Below are 17,500 nucleotides of genomic sequence, written 5' to 3'. Positions count from 1 at the left end.
GGAAAACACCCGTGGAACTGATTACAGAGAAAATGTGATTATATTGTACAGGCATTATATGCAGTTAAGTTTAAAAACCCCCTGGAAAAAAAAACATTTTCTAGTTAAATATACGTTAACACATGATCCACACAGTCGCTCTGACAGACTGTAATACACTACAGGAAGCGTAGGAGGCGATACGGCTTCTACTGTTTCATTTAAAAAGCTCTATAATGTTCATATGATCCACACAGTCACTCTGACAGACTGTAATACACTACAGGAAGCGTAGGGGGCGATACGGCTTCTACTGTTTCATTTAAAAAGCTCTATAATGTTCATATGATCCACACAGTCGCTCTGACAGACTGTAATACACTACAGGAAGCGTAGGGGGCGATACGGCTTCTACTGTTTCATTTAAAAAGCTCTATAATGTTCATATGATCCACACAGTCGCTCTGACAGACTGTAATACTCTACAGGAAGCGTAGGGGGCGATACGGCTTCTACTGTTTCATTTAAAAAGCTCTATAATGTTCATATGATCCACACAGTCGCTCTGACAGACTGTAATACACTACAGGAAGCGTAGGGGGCGATACGGCTTCTACTGTTTCATTTAAAAAGCTCTATAATGTTCATATGATCCACACAGTCGCTCTGACAGACTGTAATACACTACAGGAAGCGTAGGGGGCGATACGGCTTCTACTGTTTCATTTAAAAAGCTCTATAATGTTCATATGATCCACACAGTCGCTCTGACAGACTGTAATACACTACAGGAAGCGTAGGGGGCGATACGGCTTCTACTGTTTCATTTAAAAAGCTCTATAATGTTCATATGATCCACACAGTCGCTCTGACAGACTGTAATACACTACAGGAAGCGTAGGGGGCGATACGGATTCTACTGTTTCATTTAAAAAGCTCTATAATGTTCATATGATCCACACAGTCGCTCTGACAGACTGTAATACACTACAGGAAGCATAGGGGGCGATACGGCTTCTACTGTTTCATTTAAAAAGCTCTATAATGTTCATATGATCCACACAGTCGCTCTGACAGACTGTAATACTCTACAGGAAGCGTAGGGGGCGATACGGCTTCTACTGTTTCATTTAAAAAGCTCTATAATGTTCATATGATCCACACAGTCACTCTGACAGACTGTAATACACTACAGGAAGCGTAGGGGGCGATACGGCTTCTACTGTTTCATTTAAAAAGCTCTATAATGTTCATATGATCCACACAGTCGCTCTGACAGACTGTAATACACTACAGGAAGCGTAGGGGGCGATACGGCTTCTACTGTTTCATTTAAAAAGCTCTATAATGTTCATATGATCCACACAGTCGCTCTGACAGACTGTAATACACTACAGGAAGCGTAGGGGGCGATACGGCTTCTACTGTTTCATTTAAAAAGCTCTATAATGTTCATATGATCCACACAGTCGCTCTGACAGACTGTAATACACTACAGGAAGCGTAGGGGGCGATACGGCTTCTACTGTTTCATTTAAAAAGCTTTATAATGTTCATATGATCCACACAGTCGCTCTGACAGACTGTAATACACTACAGGAAGCGTAGGGGGCGATACGGCTTCTACTGCTTCATTTAAAAAGCTCTATAATGTTCATATGATCCACACAGTCGCTCTGACAGACTGTAATACACTACAGGAAGCGTAGGGGGCGATACGGCTTCTACTGTTTCATTTAAAAAGCTCTATAATGTTCATATGATCCACACAGTCGCTCTGACAGACTGTAATACACTACAGGAAGCGTAGGGGGCGATACGGCTTCTACTGTTTCATTTAAAAAGCTCTATAATGTTCATATGATCCACACAGTCGCTCTGACAGACTGTAATACACTACAGGAAGCGTAGGGGGCGATACGGCTTCTACTGTTTCATTTAAAAAGCTCTATAATGTTCATATGATCCACACAGTCGCTCTGACAGACTGTAATACACTACAGGAAGCGTAGGGGGCGATACGGCTTCTACTGTTTCATTAAAAAAGCTCTATAATGTTCATATGATCCACACAGTCGCTCTGACAGACTGTAATACACTACAGGAAGCGTAGGGGGCGATACGGCTTCTACTGTTTCATTAAAAAAGCTCTATAATGTTCATATGATCCACACAGTCGCTCTGACAGACTGGAAGCGTAGGGGGTGAACCAACTTGTATTCCTCATTTAAAAAGCGCTATATAATGTTTATATGTCATGCTTTTCTATAACTTAAGCCATCTGGCCTTCCTTAAAGCCCAGTCATGTGTAAAGTTTTGGCACCCCTAGTCTAATTTCATGTTATTTTTGTCATTGTGCACTTTTGCTGTAACACTATAACATCAACGACGTCGACTGGTGCTGGTTATTATTTAGCATTTAAGCACTAGTAAAACATTCATGCTGTGATTTAGAAAAAGCAGCAGCACCTAAAAGCACAAAACTCACCGCACTGCTCATCACTGTTGTCCCCGCAATCGTTGTCTCCGTCACAGTGCCACAGGCTGCGGATGCAGTAACCGTTCTGACAGTGGAACTCGTCCTCCTCACACTCGCGCGGAGCTACAAACACACACACAGTCACTTTTATTAACAAACACACCATCAACGATTTAAACGGCATCTTCTCTTCAGCTTCTCAAACGCTCATCCAGACTAGCTGCTCAAAAGTCTTCATTAGATTTGGCCTTGAAGACCAAAACAGAGCAAAAGATTTCATTTGGCTTCATGTTCAAATCCTCCCACTCAGCTTTTATGATTATAAAACTCTTTAATTATTATATGAGTTGGATTGAGGCTTTCTTCATTTAAAAAGTTTACCAGCAGCTCTTCCCTCAGTAATGTGCTTCATTAATGAAGCAATAGTCTTAGTTATAGAAAAGCCTTTAACTGAATGTGGATAAATCTCGCAGACAATTCGGCATCATTTAGTCTAGCAACAGTGTGTATGATGTGGCTCCTCTGGAGTGAAATGAGCTCAAGTGTTTCCTTTATTTCGTCCTGCTTCTTTCTCTCCTTCGCTCGGTCTCTCTTTGGTCTTTGTTCATTTCTTCAAGCCTGACACTCAGACGGCTTCAGCAGAGCATAAACAACCCACACCTCCCCCTAAATAATGCCATAAAAATGAATAGAGAGAGCATTAAATAGTAAAGGTGAGGGAGTTCACAATGTGCTCGAATGAAAAATTGATGAAAAGCCCACTGCAGACAGACCCCTCGCAACATCTACACGTCAAAACCTGGAAATATGGGTCAGACACCAAGTGTTCAGCTTTATCTCCCACTCTCACTTTAATTCTCTACTTATTCCTCTCTCTCTCTCTCTCTGTGAGGAAAACTGCCACTGTACTATAAATATAAATTATACAGTTATTGCCCAGGTGTTTCTGATAAAATGGCCACTCAGTATAGCTACAAAGTAGGTGTTTCTGATAAAATGGCCACTCAGTATAGCTACAAAGTAGGTGTTTCTGATAAAATGGCCACTCAGTATAGCTACAGGGTAGGTGTTTCTGATAAAATGGCCACTCAGTATAGCTACAAAGTAGGTGTTTCTGATAAAAAGGCCACTCAGTATAGCTACAAAGTAGGTGTTTCTGATAAAATGGCCACTCAGTATAGCTACAGGGTAGGTGTTTCTGATAAAATGGCCACTCAGTATAGCTACAAAGTAGGTGTTTCTGATAAAAAGGCCACTCAGTATAGCTACAAAGTAGGTGTTTCTGATAAAATGGCCACTCAGTATAGCTACAACGTAGGTGTTTCTGATAAAATGGCCACTCAGTATAGCTACAAAGTAGGTGTTTCTGATAAAATGGCCACTCAGTATAGCTACAAAGTAGGTGTTTCTGATAAAAAGGCCACTCAGTATAGCTACAAAGTAGGTGTTTCTGATAAAAAGGCCACTCAGTATAGCTACAAAGTAGGTGTTTCTGATAAAATGGCCACTCAGCATAGCTACAAAGTAGGTGTTTCTGATAAAATGGCCACTCAGTATAGCTACAAAGTAGGTGTTTCTGATAAAATGGCCACTCAGTATAGCTACAAAGTAGGTGTTTCTGATAAAAAGGCCACTCAGTATAGCTACAAAGTAGGTGTTTCTGATAAAAAGGCCACTCAGTATAGCTACAAAGTAGGTGTTTCTGATAAAAAGGCCACTCAGTATAGCTACAAAGTAGGTGTTTCTGATAAAATGGCCACTCAGTATAGCTACAAAGTAGGTGTTTCTGATAAAATGGCCACTCAGTATAGCTACAGGGTAGGTGTTTCTGATAAAATGGCCACTCAGTATAGCTACAAAGTAGGTGTTTCTGATAAAATGGCCACTCAGTATAGCTACAGGGTAGGTGTTTCTGATAAAATGGCCACTCAGTATAGCTACAACGTAGGTGTTTCTGATAAAATGGCCACTCAGTATAGCTACAAAGTAGGTGTTTCTGATAAAAAGGCCACTCAGTATAGCTACAAAGTAGGTGTTTCTAATAAAATGGCCAATGAGTGCAGCTACAGTGCACATATCATAATATCCCAGCAGTTCATATCATTCTATCCAAAGATACGACTTGCTAAGTTGTTCTTCTCTTAACTCTTTAAACTCTCAGAGTTCTCTATGTGGGGCGTCAGTCTCATGCAGAGCATAAAGAGTTTTATAGTAGATACTGAATAATTTCTCTTTAGATTAATAACTGAATAACGGGCCGGCAGTTTAATGGGTTAAAAAAGTAAGTAATAACACAGGAGAGCCACCGGCTGTGTGGGCGCCATAATCACAGTCAGTAATAACAGTAATTATGGGCTTTTAATTATTGCGATTCTTAATGACTGTGATTAACAGAGTGAGTATCGTTCAGATGGTCTTCTGCAGACACAAATGTTTCTGATCTGTCAGGCTGCTCACTCATTACCTGCTGAATTGTGCAGTGGTGATGGCTGATTCTGATAGAGCAGACAAAAAGAGGAGGTACATTAATACACCATAATCAACCTCATGCACCGTTTCACACCTTTCCTGTTCTTGCACGTCTTACTCAGGTAATAATTAAGGCCACCCTAGACTCAGTGTAGAACATAGTGCCATACAGCGCACAGCCTCTCCTCTAGCACAGCTCAGAACCACAGCTTTAATTACTGTCATTTATTAGAATATTAATAAAGGGTTTTAATTTGCCATGCAAGGAGACATTTCTCCAAAACTGGAGATCAAAAACTGATTAAAAGCTCCAGAGAAAACGGGGCTCCTAACAACCAACTGGAAGACCTGCTAGACACCAAAACTGCCCCCATCAGATAAACAGCACTAAAAGCTTCCGTCTTTGAGAGAGAGGAGAAGATCAAGCTGCTTCAGATCTGAAAACATCCACAGGGGTTTCTGTCCATCCTTCCACTGTGAGAAGACCACTCAGCGCTGTGGGTCTGAAAGGACGTGTAGCTGATCAAGAAGAACCTCACTGAGAAAAGGAGACGGACACATCAAACGAAGAAGCTGAACGATGGACTGACCATCCCAGAGTCCAGACCTCAACACCACTGAATGGGTTTGATTACTTCAGAAAATCAACCAGCTTCTGAGACTGAACTGTGGAGGCGTGTCTGCAGGTTCTTTGAGGAGCTGAAAATGAGTCTCCTGAAAAGAAACGAAGCTGGAATGAAGGTAGAGTGACTCAAACAGCTGAGGTTAGATTTACTTGCTGAGGCGTCTGTGTAATTTAAGGGGACATCACCGGCCTGTCTGCATGGGTTGCTGTGGTAACGAATACAGACACCAGTAACTACGGATTTCAAACGTGGATGCAGGAGAGAAGGAGGAGCATCATCTCACCCTCCAAACTCTTCAGAACGCTCTACATAATCATGAATCTTCTTAACTCCCAGCACTTCCGTCACCCTGGATCTGACATCGTTGTTGTTTGTCGTTTTCTGACTGATGCCGAAGACACTCTGAAATCCAATTTAAGCTTCCTGAAGAAGACGCATCTGTAAAAACCACCATCCATCCATTTCAAACCACCTCCAAATGTGGTTTGGATGCCACTTGCAAAAATTTGATTTCATCTGTTTTTCTCCATCTGTATACAATCCAGATACGCCATAAGCTGGAATTGGGCTGGCTGTCTGAACAAACCCCAAAATCTCCCCCACAGAAAGTTATTACATGAAACTTATGAATTCACCGTCTGAGACATTGTTTTATGACAGTTTGTGATAAAGTTTCGGTTTAAAATGTATTTTAATTCACTTAATTTAATCCGTTCGTGGTGGAGGGATGTATGTAGGGTGTTGTGAGGTGTTGTAAACACATGAGTGGAAGTCATAAACACACTTAATGACATGCATTTACATCTCCATCACTGAACTGCATAGCAAAAATCTAAATACACACACACACACACACACACACACACACACACACACACACAATATTTTATTTATATTTATATATATATATAAATATTCCAGCTATATATATTTATATATGTGTATACACTCACCGGCCACTTTATTCACATTCATCGTGCAAAGAGCCCTTATAAGAATATGTATAAACATTTTAAAAAGATGGTTCTTCAGAGGTTCTTTATTAAAGACAATGGTTCTATACAGCAAAGAACCATTTGCATGGTTAAAGTGGTTCTCTATAGCACCAAAAAGGGTTCTCTTATTGTTACGATGTCAAGTTTGTAACAACAGAAGGCCCCTTTTTGGTGCCATATAGAACCTTTTTTTAAAAAAAAACGTTCTACATAGAAGCATCTACAGCACATTCGCCATCCGTCTGAAGAACCCTTTGAACACTTTTTTTTTTTACTAAAAAGCCCTTGAAGAACCATCTTTAAGTGTAAAGCTTGACATTGTAACGACAGCAGAACCCTTTTTGGTGCTATATAGGAACCTTTTCTAAAAGCTTCTATATAGAACCATATGCAGCACAGGCTCCATCAATCTGAAGAACTCTCACCACACAGAGAATCATTTCATCTTGTAAAGGGTTCTGTGAGTGTTCACGGTTCCATATAGAACCGTTCTCTTTACTAAAGAACCTTTGAAGAACCATGATTTTAAAGTGTGTACGGGGTAAAAGCACAGAGGAAAAACCCGAGCCGACGAAAATAAACACAAACACTTTCAGCAAAGCTCTACGCAGGTTCGCGCACCCCTGGTCAAATGATGCTTGTTGACGTGTTAATAACTATATAATAACACATCGTCTACAGAGAACACGCCTGAATATGACGCGTCTGATCATTTTAGCGCACAGTTTCTATTGGTTTGCCATGTTCAACAAGCTGGAAATAAATAAAATCTAAAAATGTGCCGTAACTTTCACACAAGCCACGTTTTAGGTTTGATGTTAAATTATTAATTAATTAATTAATTAATTAATTAATTAGTTAAATAAACAGTAGTTTATTTACAAGCTCCCTAATTTGCACTGAAATCAATAACAACATAATATATTACAACATAACATATTTGACCAACAGCTGCCCCGGTCTGGGGTTAGGCCTCCTGAGGTCTCGCTGAAGCTCGCTGCAACCCCACACACACCCTCGCCACGCGCTGCCGCAGGCGCCCAGAGGAAACGTGGAAACCGCAGGGTCACAGGTCGCTCCCTAAATTCCCTCCAAGTCAGGTGTCATTTCCACAGCAACCTTGACCCCTCAACGCCTCCCCTCCGGATGTGGCCACATGTTCGCCCAGGGCTGCTAAGCCCAGCGTTCCGACTCAAACACAAACACCTCCACCGAGCAGCCAGATGCTGCCGTCCAGCTGCTGATACTGACCGGTTGAAGCGAGAGCTCAGCCAAAAACCTGATTCACACAGTTCCCGCCTCCTTGATGGTTCTTTAAGGGTTATTTAGTAAAGACATAAGTTCTATATAGAACCACTTGGATGCTTAAGTTGTTCTATGCATGGTGAAAGGGTTCTACAGACTGACGGAGAATGTGTTGTATATGGTTCTATATAAAACATGGTTTTTCAAGGGTCCTTAAAGTAAAAGCAATGGATCTACTAAGAACCTCGCCTTTTATGCAGAACCATTCATACTTCAGTGGTTCTCTGAATGGTCATATGGTTCTTCAGACTGATGGAAAATGCCTTGTTTGGGTCTATATAGAGGTCATGGTTTCTCCACGGGTTTTAAATCAAAAACAACGGTTCTATTAAGAACTATGACTTTTATATAGAACCTTTCATGCTTCATCATTCTATAGAAAAATCATGGTTCTTCAAGAGTTTTTATTAAAGTCAATGGTTCCACGTAGAACCATGAGTTCTACATAGAACCATTTGCATGCTTAAATGGTTCTTTGCATGGTGAAATGGTTCTTCAGACTGATGGAAAATTTGCCATAGATGGTTTTATAAAGAATTTATGGTTCTTCAATGGTTCTTTAGTAAAGCAATGGTTTAATGGTATAACAACCTATACAGTTCTACGAGTTGTATATAGAACTATTCATGCTTAAATGGTTCTTTATGTGCTGTGGATGGTTCTATATGGGACCTTTTTGAAAATGGTTCTATAGAGCATCCAAATGGGTTCTTCTATTGGTACAACGTCAATAGAAGAACCATTTTGAGCACTATAGGGAACGCTCAAAATGGTTCTATACATATATCTATAGCACACTCATGCACATTTTTCACCAATCTGAAGAACGCTTTCATGATGCCAAGAACCTTTGGATCATGCAAATGGTTCTTTGAGTGTTCATGGTCATATAAAGAACCATTCTTTTTTGTTGTGTTTTGTTTAAGTGTGCACAAGCAGCACTGTTCACATAGCTATTGTCTAACTGTAGGACTAAAAGTCTGATGCCCCCTAGTGGGCAGTTAGGGGTGATAAATCCTGATACGCCACTGAAACTTCCCATTTAAGCTTCCACGTCTACTTGTGGTTGGTTGGTGTAGTGGGTAACACCTCTGCCTTCTACACTGTAGACTGGGGTTCACTCCCCCACCAGGGTAAGCCCCCTACACTATACCAATAAGAGTCCTTGGGCAAGACTCCTAACACTGCCCTGTGTAAAATCATCAAATTATAAGTCGCTCTGGATAAGAGCGTCAGCCAAATGCCAGAAATGTAGTTGAGAGTTTTTAAGAGAATGTATTTATCACTCAGGGCCACTTTTTCCTCTGAGGTCTACCTACACTCCACCTACACTGCACCTAACACCACCTTCACCTACTTGTGTAGATCAAATTGTAAGTCGCCCTGGATGAGAGCGTCAGCCAAATGCCATACTTGTAAGGCGTCAGCGCACGGCTTAAAAATCAGGTTAAAACTCACGACAGTCCTGCTCGTCTGAGTCATCCTCACAGTCGTTGTCCCCGTCACACACCCATGAGCGCCGGATACACTTCCCGTTGTCACAGTGGAAGTCCAGAGGAGAGCAGGTGGGCAGCACTGCACGCACAGGAAGAGAAACAGACATCAAAACTAAATTCTTATCAATATTATCAACACTCAACTCACAAAGCGCTTCATAATTAACGGATCAGGTTGGGGACATCAGAGTGACAGGAGTGCTGCGGGATTAAGATGATCTTATAGAACATCTTGTAATTAATATGATCATTATTATTATAATATGATCATCTCTATAATTCTACAGAATTACAGAAGAGAAAATAAACTATTTATGAGTGAACAAAAGGGAAAACACATGGTAATAATAAAACAATAAAACAGTGACGACGCGGCAGTGGCCTGCCACCCAATCAGCTACTGGTTCCTGCACAGTCACTGTTCCCTGGTTATTGCTGGTCTACAAAATTGGTCAGTTTTTTATTATCCATGCAGATGTTCAGTGGTGTAAAAACGCTGTCCTTAGTCACTTTTAGGGCGTAAAGATTTGTTGTTTTTATTCTAAAATCACAATCTGAATGAAGTTTTCAAATTGCAAGAGCTACAATTTTAATTCTAGCCTATATTATCAACAAAACAGTCCCACAAAAAACTATAATAACACAGAGCTTATAAACGGTCTGTAACTGAGTCAGACCAATCAGAAGCAACCAAACATCCACATTCTGTGACATCACAACCACAACTCATTGGCAGCCTGGCCAATTACATCCAGCGTTTAATGGTCAAGACAGAAAAATTCATACAATAATGATAAAATACTGTCTTACTGCCCAACACACACACACACACACACAGACAGACACACACACACACACACACACACACACACACACACACACACACACAGACAGACAGACACACAGACAGACAGACACACAGACAGACAGACACACAGACAGACACACAGACAGACACACACACACACACACACACACACACACACACACACAGACAGACACACAGACAGACACACACACACACACACACACACACACACACACACACACAGACAGACAGACACACAGACAGACAGACAGACAGACAGACAGACACACAGACAGACACACAGACAGACACACAGACAGACAGGTGTGCTCAAGGCGAAGCTGTACTAACAGTAGATGATCTGAGCAGAGAAACAGAGGAGTAACGGTTTTTCTTCTCCTTGATTTGGTTTGATTTGGTCAGCCCAGTCTCTGTATGAAATATTGACCGTCCAATCTGGGGGAATGAAAAATGCAGAAGAGAGTCCGAGTGTGTGGACCCGAGTGAATTAATTATGACACACACACACACACACACACCCCAGACTGAGACAGGAGGAGACACACTGACCCACATTCAACACCACTGTGCCACACACACACACTGTGGCAGACATGGAGCTTCCTGCAGTCGTTATCACATTTTCCTCCAGTTCATCACAGAGTGGTGAATAGCTATAGGAACTTATGCAATGTGCAACTGCACAATGTGCAGACCATAGCCCAACAAAATTCCTCCCAAACCAACTCTAACCCAACAAAATTCCACCCAAACCAACCTAACCCAACAATATTCTACCCAAACCAACCTAACCCAACAATATTCTACCCAAACCAACCTAACCCAACAATATTCCACCCAAACCAACTCTAACCCAACAATATTCCACCCAAACCAACTCTAACCCAACAATATTCCACCCAAACCAACTCTAACCCAACAATATTCCACCCAAACCAACTCTAACCCAACAATATTCCACCCAAACCAACTCTAACCCAACAATATTCCACCCAAACCAACTCTAACCCAACAATATTCCACCCAAACCAACCTAACCCAACAAAATTCCACCCAAACCAACTCTAACCCAACAATATTCCACCCAAACCAACTCTAACCCAACAAAATTCCACCCAAACCAACCTAACCCAACCTAACCCAACAATATTCCACCCAAAACACCTCAATCCAACAAAATTCCACCCAACTCTAACCCAACAATATTCCACCCAAACCAACTCTAACCCAACAATATTCCACCCAAACCAACTCTAACCCAACAATATTCCACCCAAACCAACTCTAACCCAACAATATTCCACCCAAACCAACTCTAACCCAACAAAATTCCACCCAAACCAACCTAACCCAACCTAACCCTACAATATTCCACCCAAAACACCTCAATCCAACAAAATTCCACCCAACTCTAACCCAACAATATTCTACCCAAACCTACTCAATCCAACAACATTCAATCAAAACAACTAATCCAACAAAATTCCACCTAAACCAACTCTAACCCAATAAATTCCACCCAAAACAGCTCAACCCAACAAAATTCCACCCAAAACAGCTCAACCCAACAAAATTCCACCCAAAACAGCTCTGCAGTCTGACAAACTCTGAACCAGCTGCAACACTAATAAAATTCCACCTGAATCCGACAGCAGCTGAAGAAAACTCCAAACCCAACTGTGACCAGACAGAGAGCGCTCTGACAAGAGTGTCTGAAACTGATAAGATCTGTGTGAACTGACTGCAGCCGGAGAAAATTCCACTCAAACCGGCAGGAACTCCAGAAACTGTAGCCTGAACTCAACAAAATTCACTCTGATGTTTTGTTGGTCTCTTTAGCAAATTGCAGGTTTTTAATAGGTTCCGGAAGGTGTCCGTCTCTCTCTGCTCACTCCCTCTCTCTCTCACTCTCTCTGATACTGTGATTAGCTCTCATTCAACTTTAAATTCAACAGGTCTCACTCCTCTCTCACTCCTCTCTCACTCCTCTCTCACTCCTCTCTCACTCCTCTCTCACTCTCTCTGATACTGTAATTAGCTGTCATTCAACTTTAAATTCAACAGGTCTCACTCCTCTCTCACTCCTCTCTCACTCCTCTCTCACTCTCTCTGATACTGTAATTAGCTGTCATTCAACTTTAAATTCAACAGGTCTCACTCCTCTCTCACTCCTCTCTCACTCTCTCTGATACTGTAATTAGCTGTCATTCAACTTTAAATTCAACAGGTCTCACTCCTCTCTCACTCCTCTCTCACTCTCTCTGATACTGTAATTAGCTGTCATTCAACTTTAAATTCAACAGGTCTCACTCCTCTCTCACTCCTCTCTCACTCCTCTCTCTGATACTGTAATTAGCTCTCATTCAACTTTAAATTCAACAGGTCTCACTCCTCTCTCACTCCTCTCTCACTCCTCTCTCTGATACTGTAATTAGCTCTCATTCAACTTTAAATTCAACAGGTCTCACTCCTCTCTCACTCCTCTCTCTGATACTGTAATTAGCTCTCATTCAACTTTAAATTCAACAGGTCTCACTCCTCTCTCACTCCTCTCTCACTCCTCTCTCACTCCTCTCTCACTCCTCTCTCTGATACTGTAATTAGCTCTCATTCAACTTTAAATTCAACAGGTCTCACTCCTCTCTCACTCCTCTCTCTGATACTGTAATTAGCTCTCATTCAACTTTAAATTCAACAGGTCTCACTCCTCTCTCACTCCTCTCTCACTCTCTCTGATACTGTAATTAGCTCTCATTCAACTTTAAATTCAACAGGTCTCACTCCTCTCTCACTCCTCTCTCACTCCTCTCTCACTCTCTCTGATACTGTAATTAGCTCTCATTCAACTTTAAATTCAACAGGTCTCACTCCTCTCTCACTCCTCTCTCACTCCTCTCTCTGATACTGTAATTAGCTCTCATTCAACTTTAAATTCAACAGGTCTCACTCCTCTCTCACTCCTCTCTCACTCCTCTCTCTGATACTGTAATTAGCTCTCATTCAACTTTAAATTCAACAGGTCTCTCTCTCTCTCTCTCTCTCTCTCTCTCTCTCTCTCTCTCTCTCTGCATGCCCATCCTCACATCAAACGCTTCTCTCTATTCAGCCTGGAAAGCTGCCACCAAATGCATACTTTCGAGCGTTCGAGAGAGAGAGAGAAGAGTAAGAGTGAGTGAGTGAGTGAGTGAGTGAGTGAGTGAGTGAGTGAGTGAGTGAGTGAGTGAGTGAGAGAGAGAGAGAGAGAGAGAGAGAGAGAGAGAGAGAGAGAGCTGTCAAATCTGCCCTTCTAGTCCACCTGGGCTGCTAAAGAAAAATGCTTCGGTTCTCTTTCTGTCTGTCAGTCCTTCTCACTCTCATTCTCTTTTTCAATCTCTCCCTCATTCTCCTATCGAGAGATTGAAGAGAGAACACCTTTGCAGAGATTTAAAAAAAAGAAAAAGAAAAGCTCGATCAATATCAAACACATTTCACAATCTGACCACAGACAGCACAAAACGGGATTTCCAACAAAACTGAAAAGAGGTCGCAGTAAAGTCAATAACACGTCGGCTTAAGCCTGAATTTCCTTTTCTTTCCTTTTTTTTTGGCAGGAAACACACTCTGCATCTTCCACACACTCAGCAGCGCAAGAAATGCACAAAAACACTGGGGGATGGTGTTAATTAATGCCATTTAAAAAGCTGAGGTATAAAAACAGCCTCAACATTCACTGAAGGTTCTCCATCCACGTTCCTCCAAATAGAAACATGCATCTTCACGTCTTAGATGAAAAGAAGAACACAAAAACATTTGTGCGTTGCCATGACGACTAACCCGGAGTGCTGAGATTTTAAAAGAGACACTTGAATGGCTGTCGCTCAAAGACAGATCAGTTCATGCTTCTTTGCTCATGAACTGCAATCTGTGGAGGCTAGAATGAAGATTTCTGAAAAGAGTCTGAAAAGAAGGACAAGGTCCAGATGAAAACAATAAAAGAAAGCTGAAAACATTAAATGTGAAATTTAGAACAGATGCAATGACGTCTTTAGAGGGCGGAGCTGAGCGGCGTTTGTTTATTTGATGGTCGTTAATGACGTCTTTAGAGGGCGGAGCTGAGCGGCGTTTGTTTATTTGATGGTCGTTAATGACGTCTTTAGAGGGCGGAGCTGAGCGGCGTTTGTTTATTTGATGGTCGTTAATGACGTCTTTAGAGGGCGGAGCTGAGCGGCGTTTGTTTATTTGATGGTCGTTAATGACGTCTTTAGAGGGCGGAGCTGAGCGGCGTTTGTTTATTTGATGGTCGTTAATGACGTCTTTAGAGGGCGGAGCTGAGCGGCGTTTGTTTATTTGATGGTCGTTAATGACGTCTTTAGAGGGCGGAGCTGAGCGGCGTTTGTTTATTTGATGGTCGTTAATGACGTCTTTAGAGGGCGGAGCTGAGCGGCGTTTGTTTATTTGATGGTCGTTAATGACGTCTTTAGAGGGCGGAGCTGAGCGGCGTTTGTTTATTTGATGGTCGTTAATGACGTCTTTAGAGGGCGGAGCTGAGCGGCGTTTGTTTATTTGATGGTCGTTAATGACGTCTTTAGAGGGCGGAGCTGAGCGGCGTTTGTTTATTTGATGGTCGTTAATGACGTCTTTAGAGGGCGGAGCTGAGCGGCGTTTGTTTATTTGATGGTCGTTAATGACGTCTTTAGAGGGCGGAGCTGAGCGGCGTTTGTTTATTTGATGGTCGTTAATGACGTCTTTAGAGGGCGGAGCTGAGCGGCGTTTGTTTATTTGATGGTCGTTAATGACGTCTTTAGAGGGCGGAGCTGAGCGGCGTTTGTTTATTTGATGGTCGTTAATGACGTCTTTAGAGGGCGGAGCTGAGCGGCGTTTGTTTATTTGATGGTCGTTAATGACGTCTTTAGAGGGCGGAGCTGAGCGGCGTTTGTTTATTTGATGGTCGTTAATGACGTCTTTAGAGGGCGGAGCTGAGCGGCGTTTGTTTATTTGATGGTCGTTAATGACGTCTTTAGAGGGCGGAGCTGAGCGGCGTTTGTTTATTTGATGGTCGTTAATGACGTCTTTAGAGGGCGGAGCTGAGCGGCGTTTGTTTATTTGATGGTCGTTAATGACGTCTTTAGAGGGCGGAGCTGAGCGGCGTTTGTTTATTTGATGGTCGTTAATGACGTCTTTAGAGGGCGGAGCTGAGCGGCGTTTGTTTATTTGATGGTCGTTAATGACGTCTTTAGAGGGCGGAGCTGAGCGGCGTTTGTTTATTTGATGGTCGTTAATGACGTCTTTAGAGGGCGGAGCTGAGCGGCGTTTGTTTATTTGATGGTCGTTAATGACGTCTTTAGAGGGCGGAGCTGAGCGGCGTTTGTTTATTTGATGGTCGTTAATGACGTCTTTAGAGGGCGGAGCTGAGTGGCGTTTGTTTATTTGATGGTCGTTAATGACGTCTTTAGAGGGCGGAGCTGAGCGGCGTTTGTTTATTTGATGGTCGTTAATGACGCCTTTAGAGGGCGGAGCTGAGCGGCGTTTGTTTATTTGATGGTCGTTAATGACGTCTTTAGAGGGCGGAGCTGAGTAACCTTTGTTTATTTCGTGTTTGTTAATGTTGCCTTTAGGGGGCAACACTGAGTAACATTTGTTTATCTGATGTTAATTAACAGCACGTTTAATTTCCTGAGATCCTGGGCAAACTTTCAGTTCAGCTGAAGGCAGATCAGGCAGGTGAGGATGAGCGCTGCGGTTCAACTCTGCTGCTCGGACTCCCCTCATCTACTCAGCTCTATGAAGCAATCAAACACAAAGCCGGCTTGTCTTCAAAGCCCGCATCAGGCATTCTAGACTCGCAGACATGACAAGACTTTCTTATCTGCATTTCACAAAAGCACAGCAGCTGCAGAACCCTCAGAGAAACTTTTGACAAAAAAAAGTTTCCAAAGTAGACAGAAATCTAGCAGAAGAGATAAGAGCTCCGCAACAATGGAGATGCTCCTAAGTGTGTGTCACATGGGGGAACAACAGCGACACAGATTCAGACAGGCTAAGACACACACACACACACACACACACACACACACACACACACACACACTCTGATGCAACATTTAAATGTTCACAACACTGACTCTATCACAGGAAAACATGACCTCATTCTTCCAAAAAGTTCACATCTGACTAAAGCCACTAAAACGCTGAAACGTATTTTTTATGGGATTATCTCCGCTTGTCAAGAATTCAGATAAAGCTGGACAATTTTTTCAGGCATCAAACACATCCACAGATCACAGATCGCCCATCTGAATTCAACCAACAAAACACGCAATACAAAAGTTTTTGAAAGTAAAAGTAAAGCAGTAAGCAGTTCCACTAAAAACCTGAAACAGTCAGCCAGGAGAGGCCGAGTGATACTGCGATTTTATCAGGGGGGGTTATTAGGCACCACATGAAGCCTAAAACCAGTAAAATCAAACAAACAGCCTATTAGTTATTATTAATAATAATCAAAATAAACAAATATTCCGCCAAGAAATGTAGTCGCTTTAGAGTTTAATATCGTTGCCATGCATCCATGGATTGCTGAATGAGGAGAACGCTTGGTCGCCCATCGCGGTACACTGTGGTCATTTCATCAATTTTTAAAAACTCTCCTAGAAGAGTGAACACACAGCACTGAGACTGCGCTTGTGCAAGTACTGATATACGGCTGAATACGGACTCTGGCAGGATGGAAGATAAAGAACCCTTGAAGAACCATCTTTTTTTTTTTATTTTATGGTGCACAACTTGCGATGTATCAGAACCCCCAGGAGGACGTCCTAAATCGTTGTGCGATTCATTGATTTCCATCATTTCCTAATCATCCTTGTAATTAACCTGGCGCAGGGGCTGGCAAGCCAAATGTTAAGAAGAGCCAATTTGTGCTTCCAACATTATCAAACCACCTTGGGAGCCACAACATTTCATGTCCGTTTTACCATTTTGGCTGTGATATCTCAGTATGTGCTAAATACACTGGTATAGGTGAAAAATATGATATAAAGAAAAACACAAATGGACTTCGCTTTGCTTCAAGCTTCAGCTCAGCTACTGCCACTTTTCTTGCATCTCTGGCAGGAAACTTTTCCTCAAAAGTAGAACTTTTTTTGGTAAAAGCTGGATCAGTTTCTCATTCGCTAGCTTGTTGTTCGAATTGTCCCATTCCACCTTAAATGGTGCCTGAGGTGCTAGTATGTAACTGCTTCACCATTTAAGGTGGAACGGGAAAAATCAAACGAGAAGCTGGCGAATGAGAAACTGACTTCAGCTTCACGACGTTTTGGCGTTTGACAGTTTGTCACTGCAGATTA

General features: G+C 42.1%; 1 protein-coding gene across 2 annotated transcripts in view; it reads right to left on the bottom strand.

Annotated features, from left to right (window-relative positions):
- The window catches only part of lrp4 (low density lipoprotein receptor-related protein 4), a 173,162-nt gene that overhangs the window by 61,902 nt on the left and 93,760 nt on the right, over positions 1-17,500 (bottom strand). For both annotated transcript variants that reach the window (XM_017722066.2, XM_017722067.2), the window contains exons 3-4: positions 9,312-9,428; positions 2,468-2,581 (exon numbers count right to left, since the gene is read on the bottom strand). In XM_017722066.2, the coding sequence (XP_017577555.1) occupies positions 2,468-2,581; positions 9,312-9,428 (231 nt within the window). The remainder of the gene's footprint in view (positions 1-2,467; positions 2,582-9,311; positions 9,429-17,500) is intronic.

Source organism: Pygocentrus nattereri, chromosome 15 (assembly GCF_015220715.1).
Source record: "Pygocentrus nattereri isolate fPygNat1 chromosome 15, fPygNat1.pri, whole genome shotgun sequence".
NCBI classification, from domain to species: Eukaryota; Metazoa; Chordata; class Actinopteri; order Characiformes; family Serrasalmidae; genus Pygocentrus; species Pygocentrus nattereri.
Note: the sequence above shows the minus strand (reverse complement) of the source record. Positions and strands in the feature narration are given on the sequence as shown.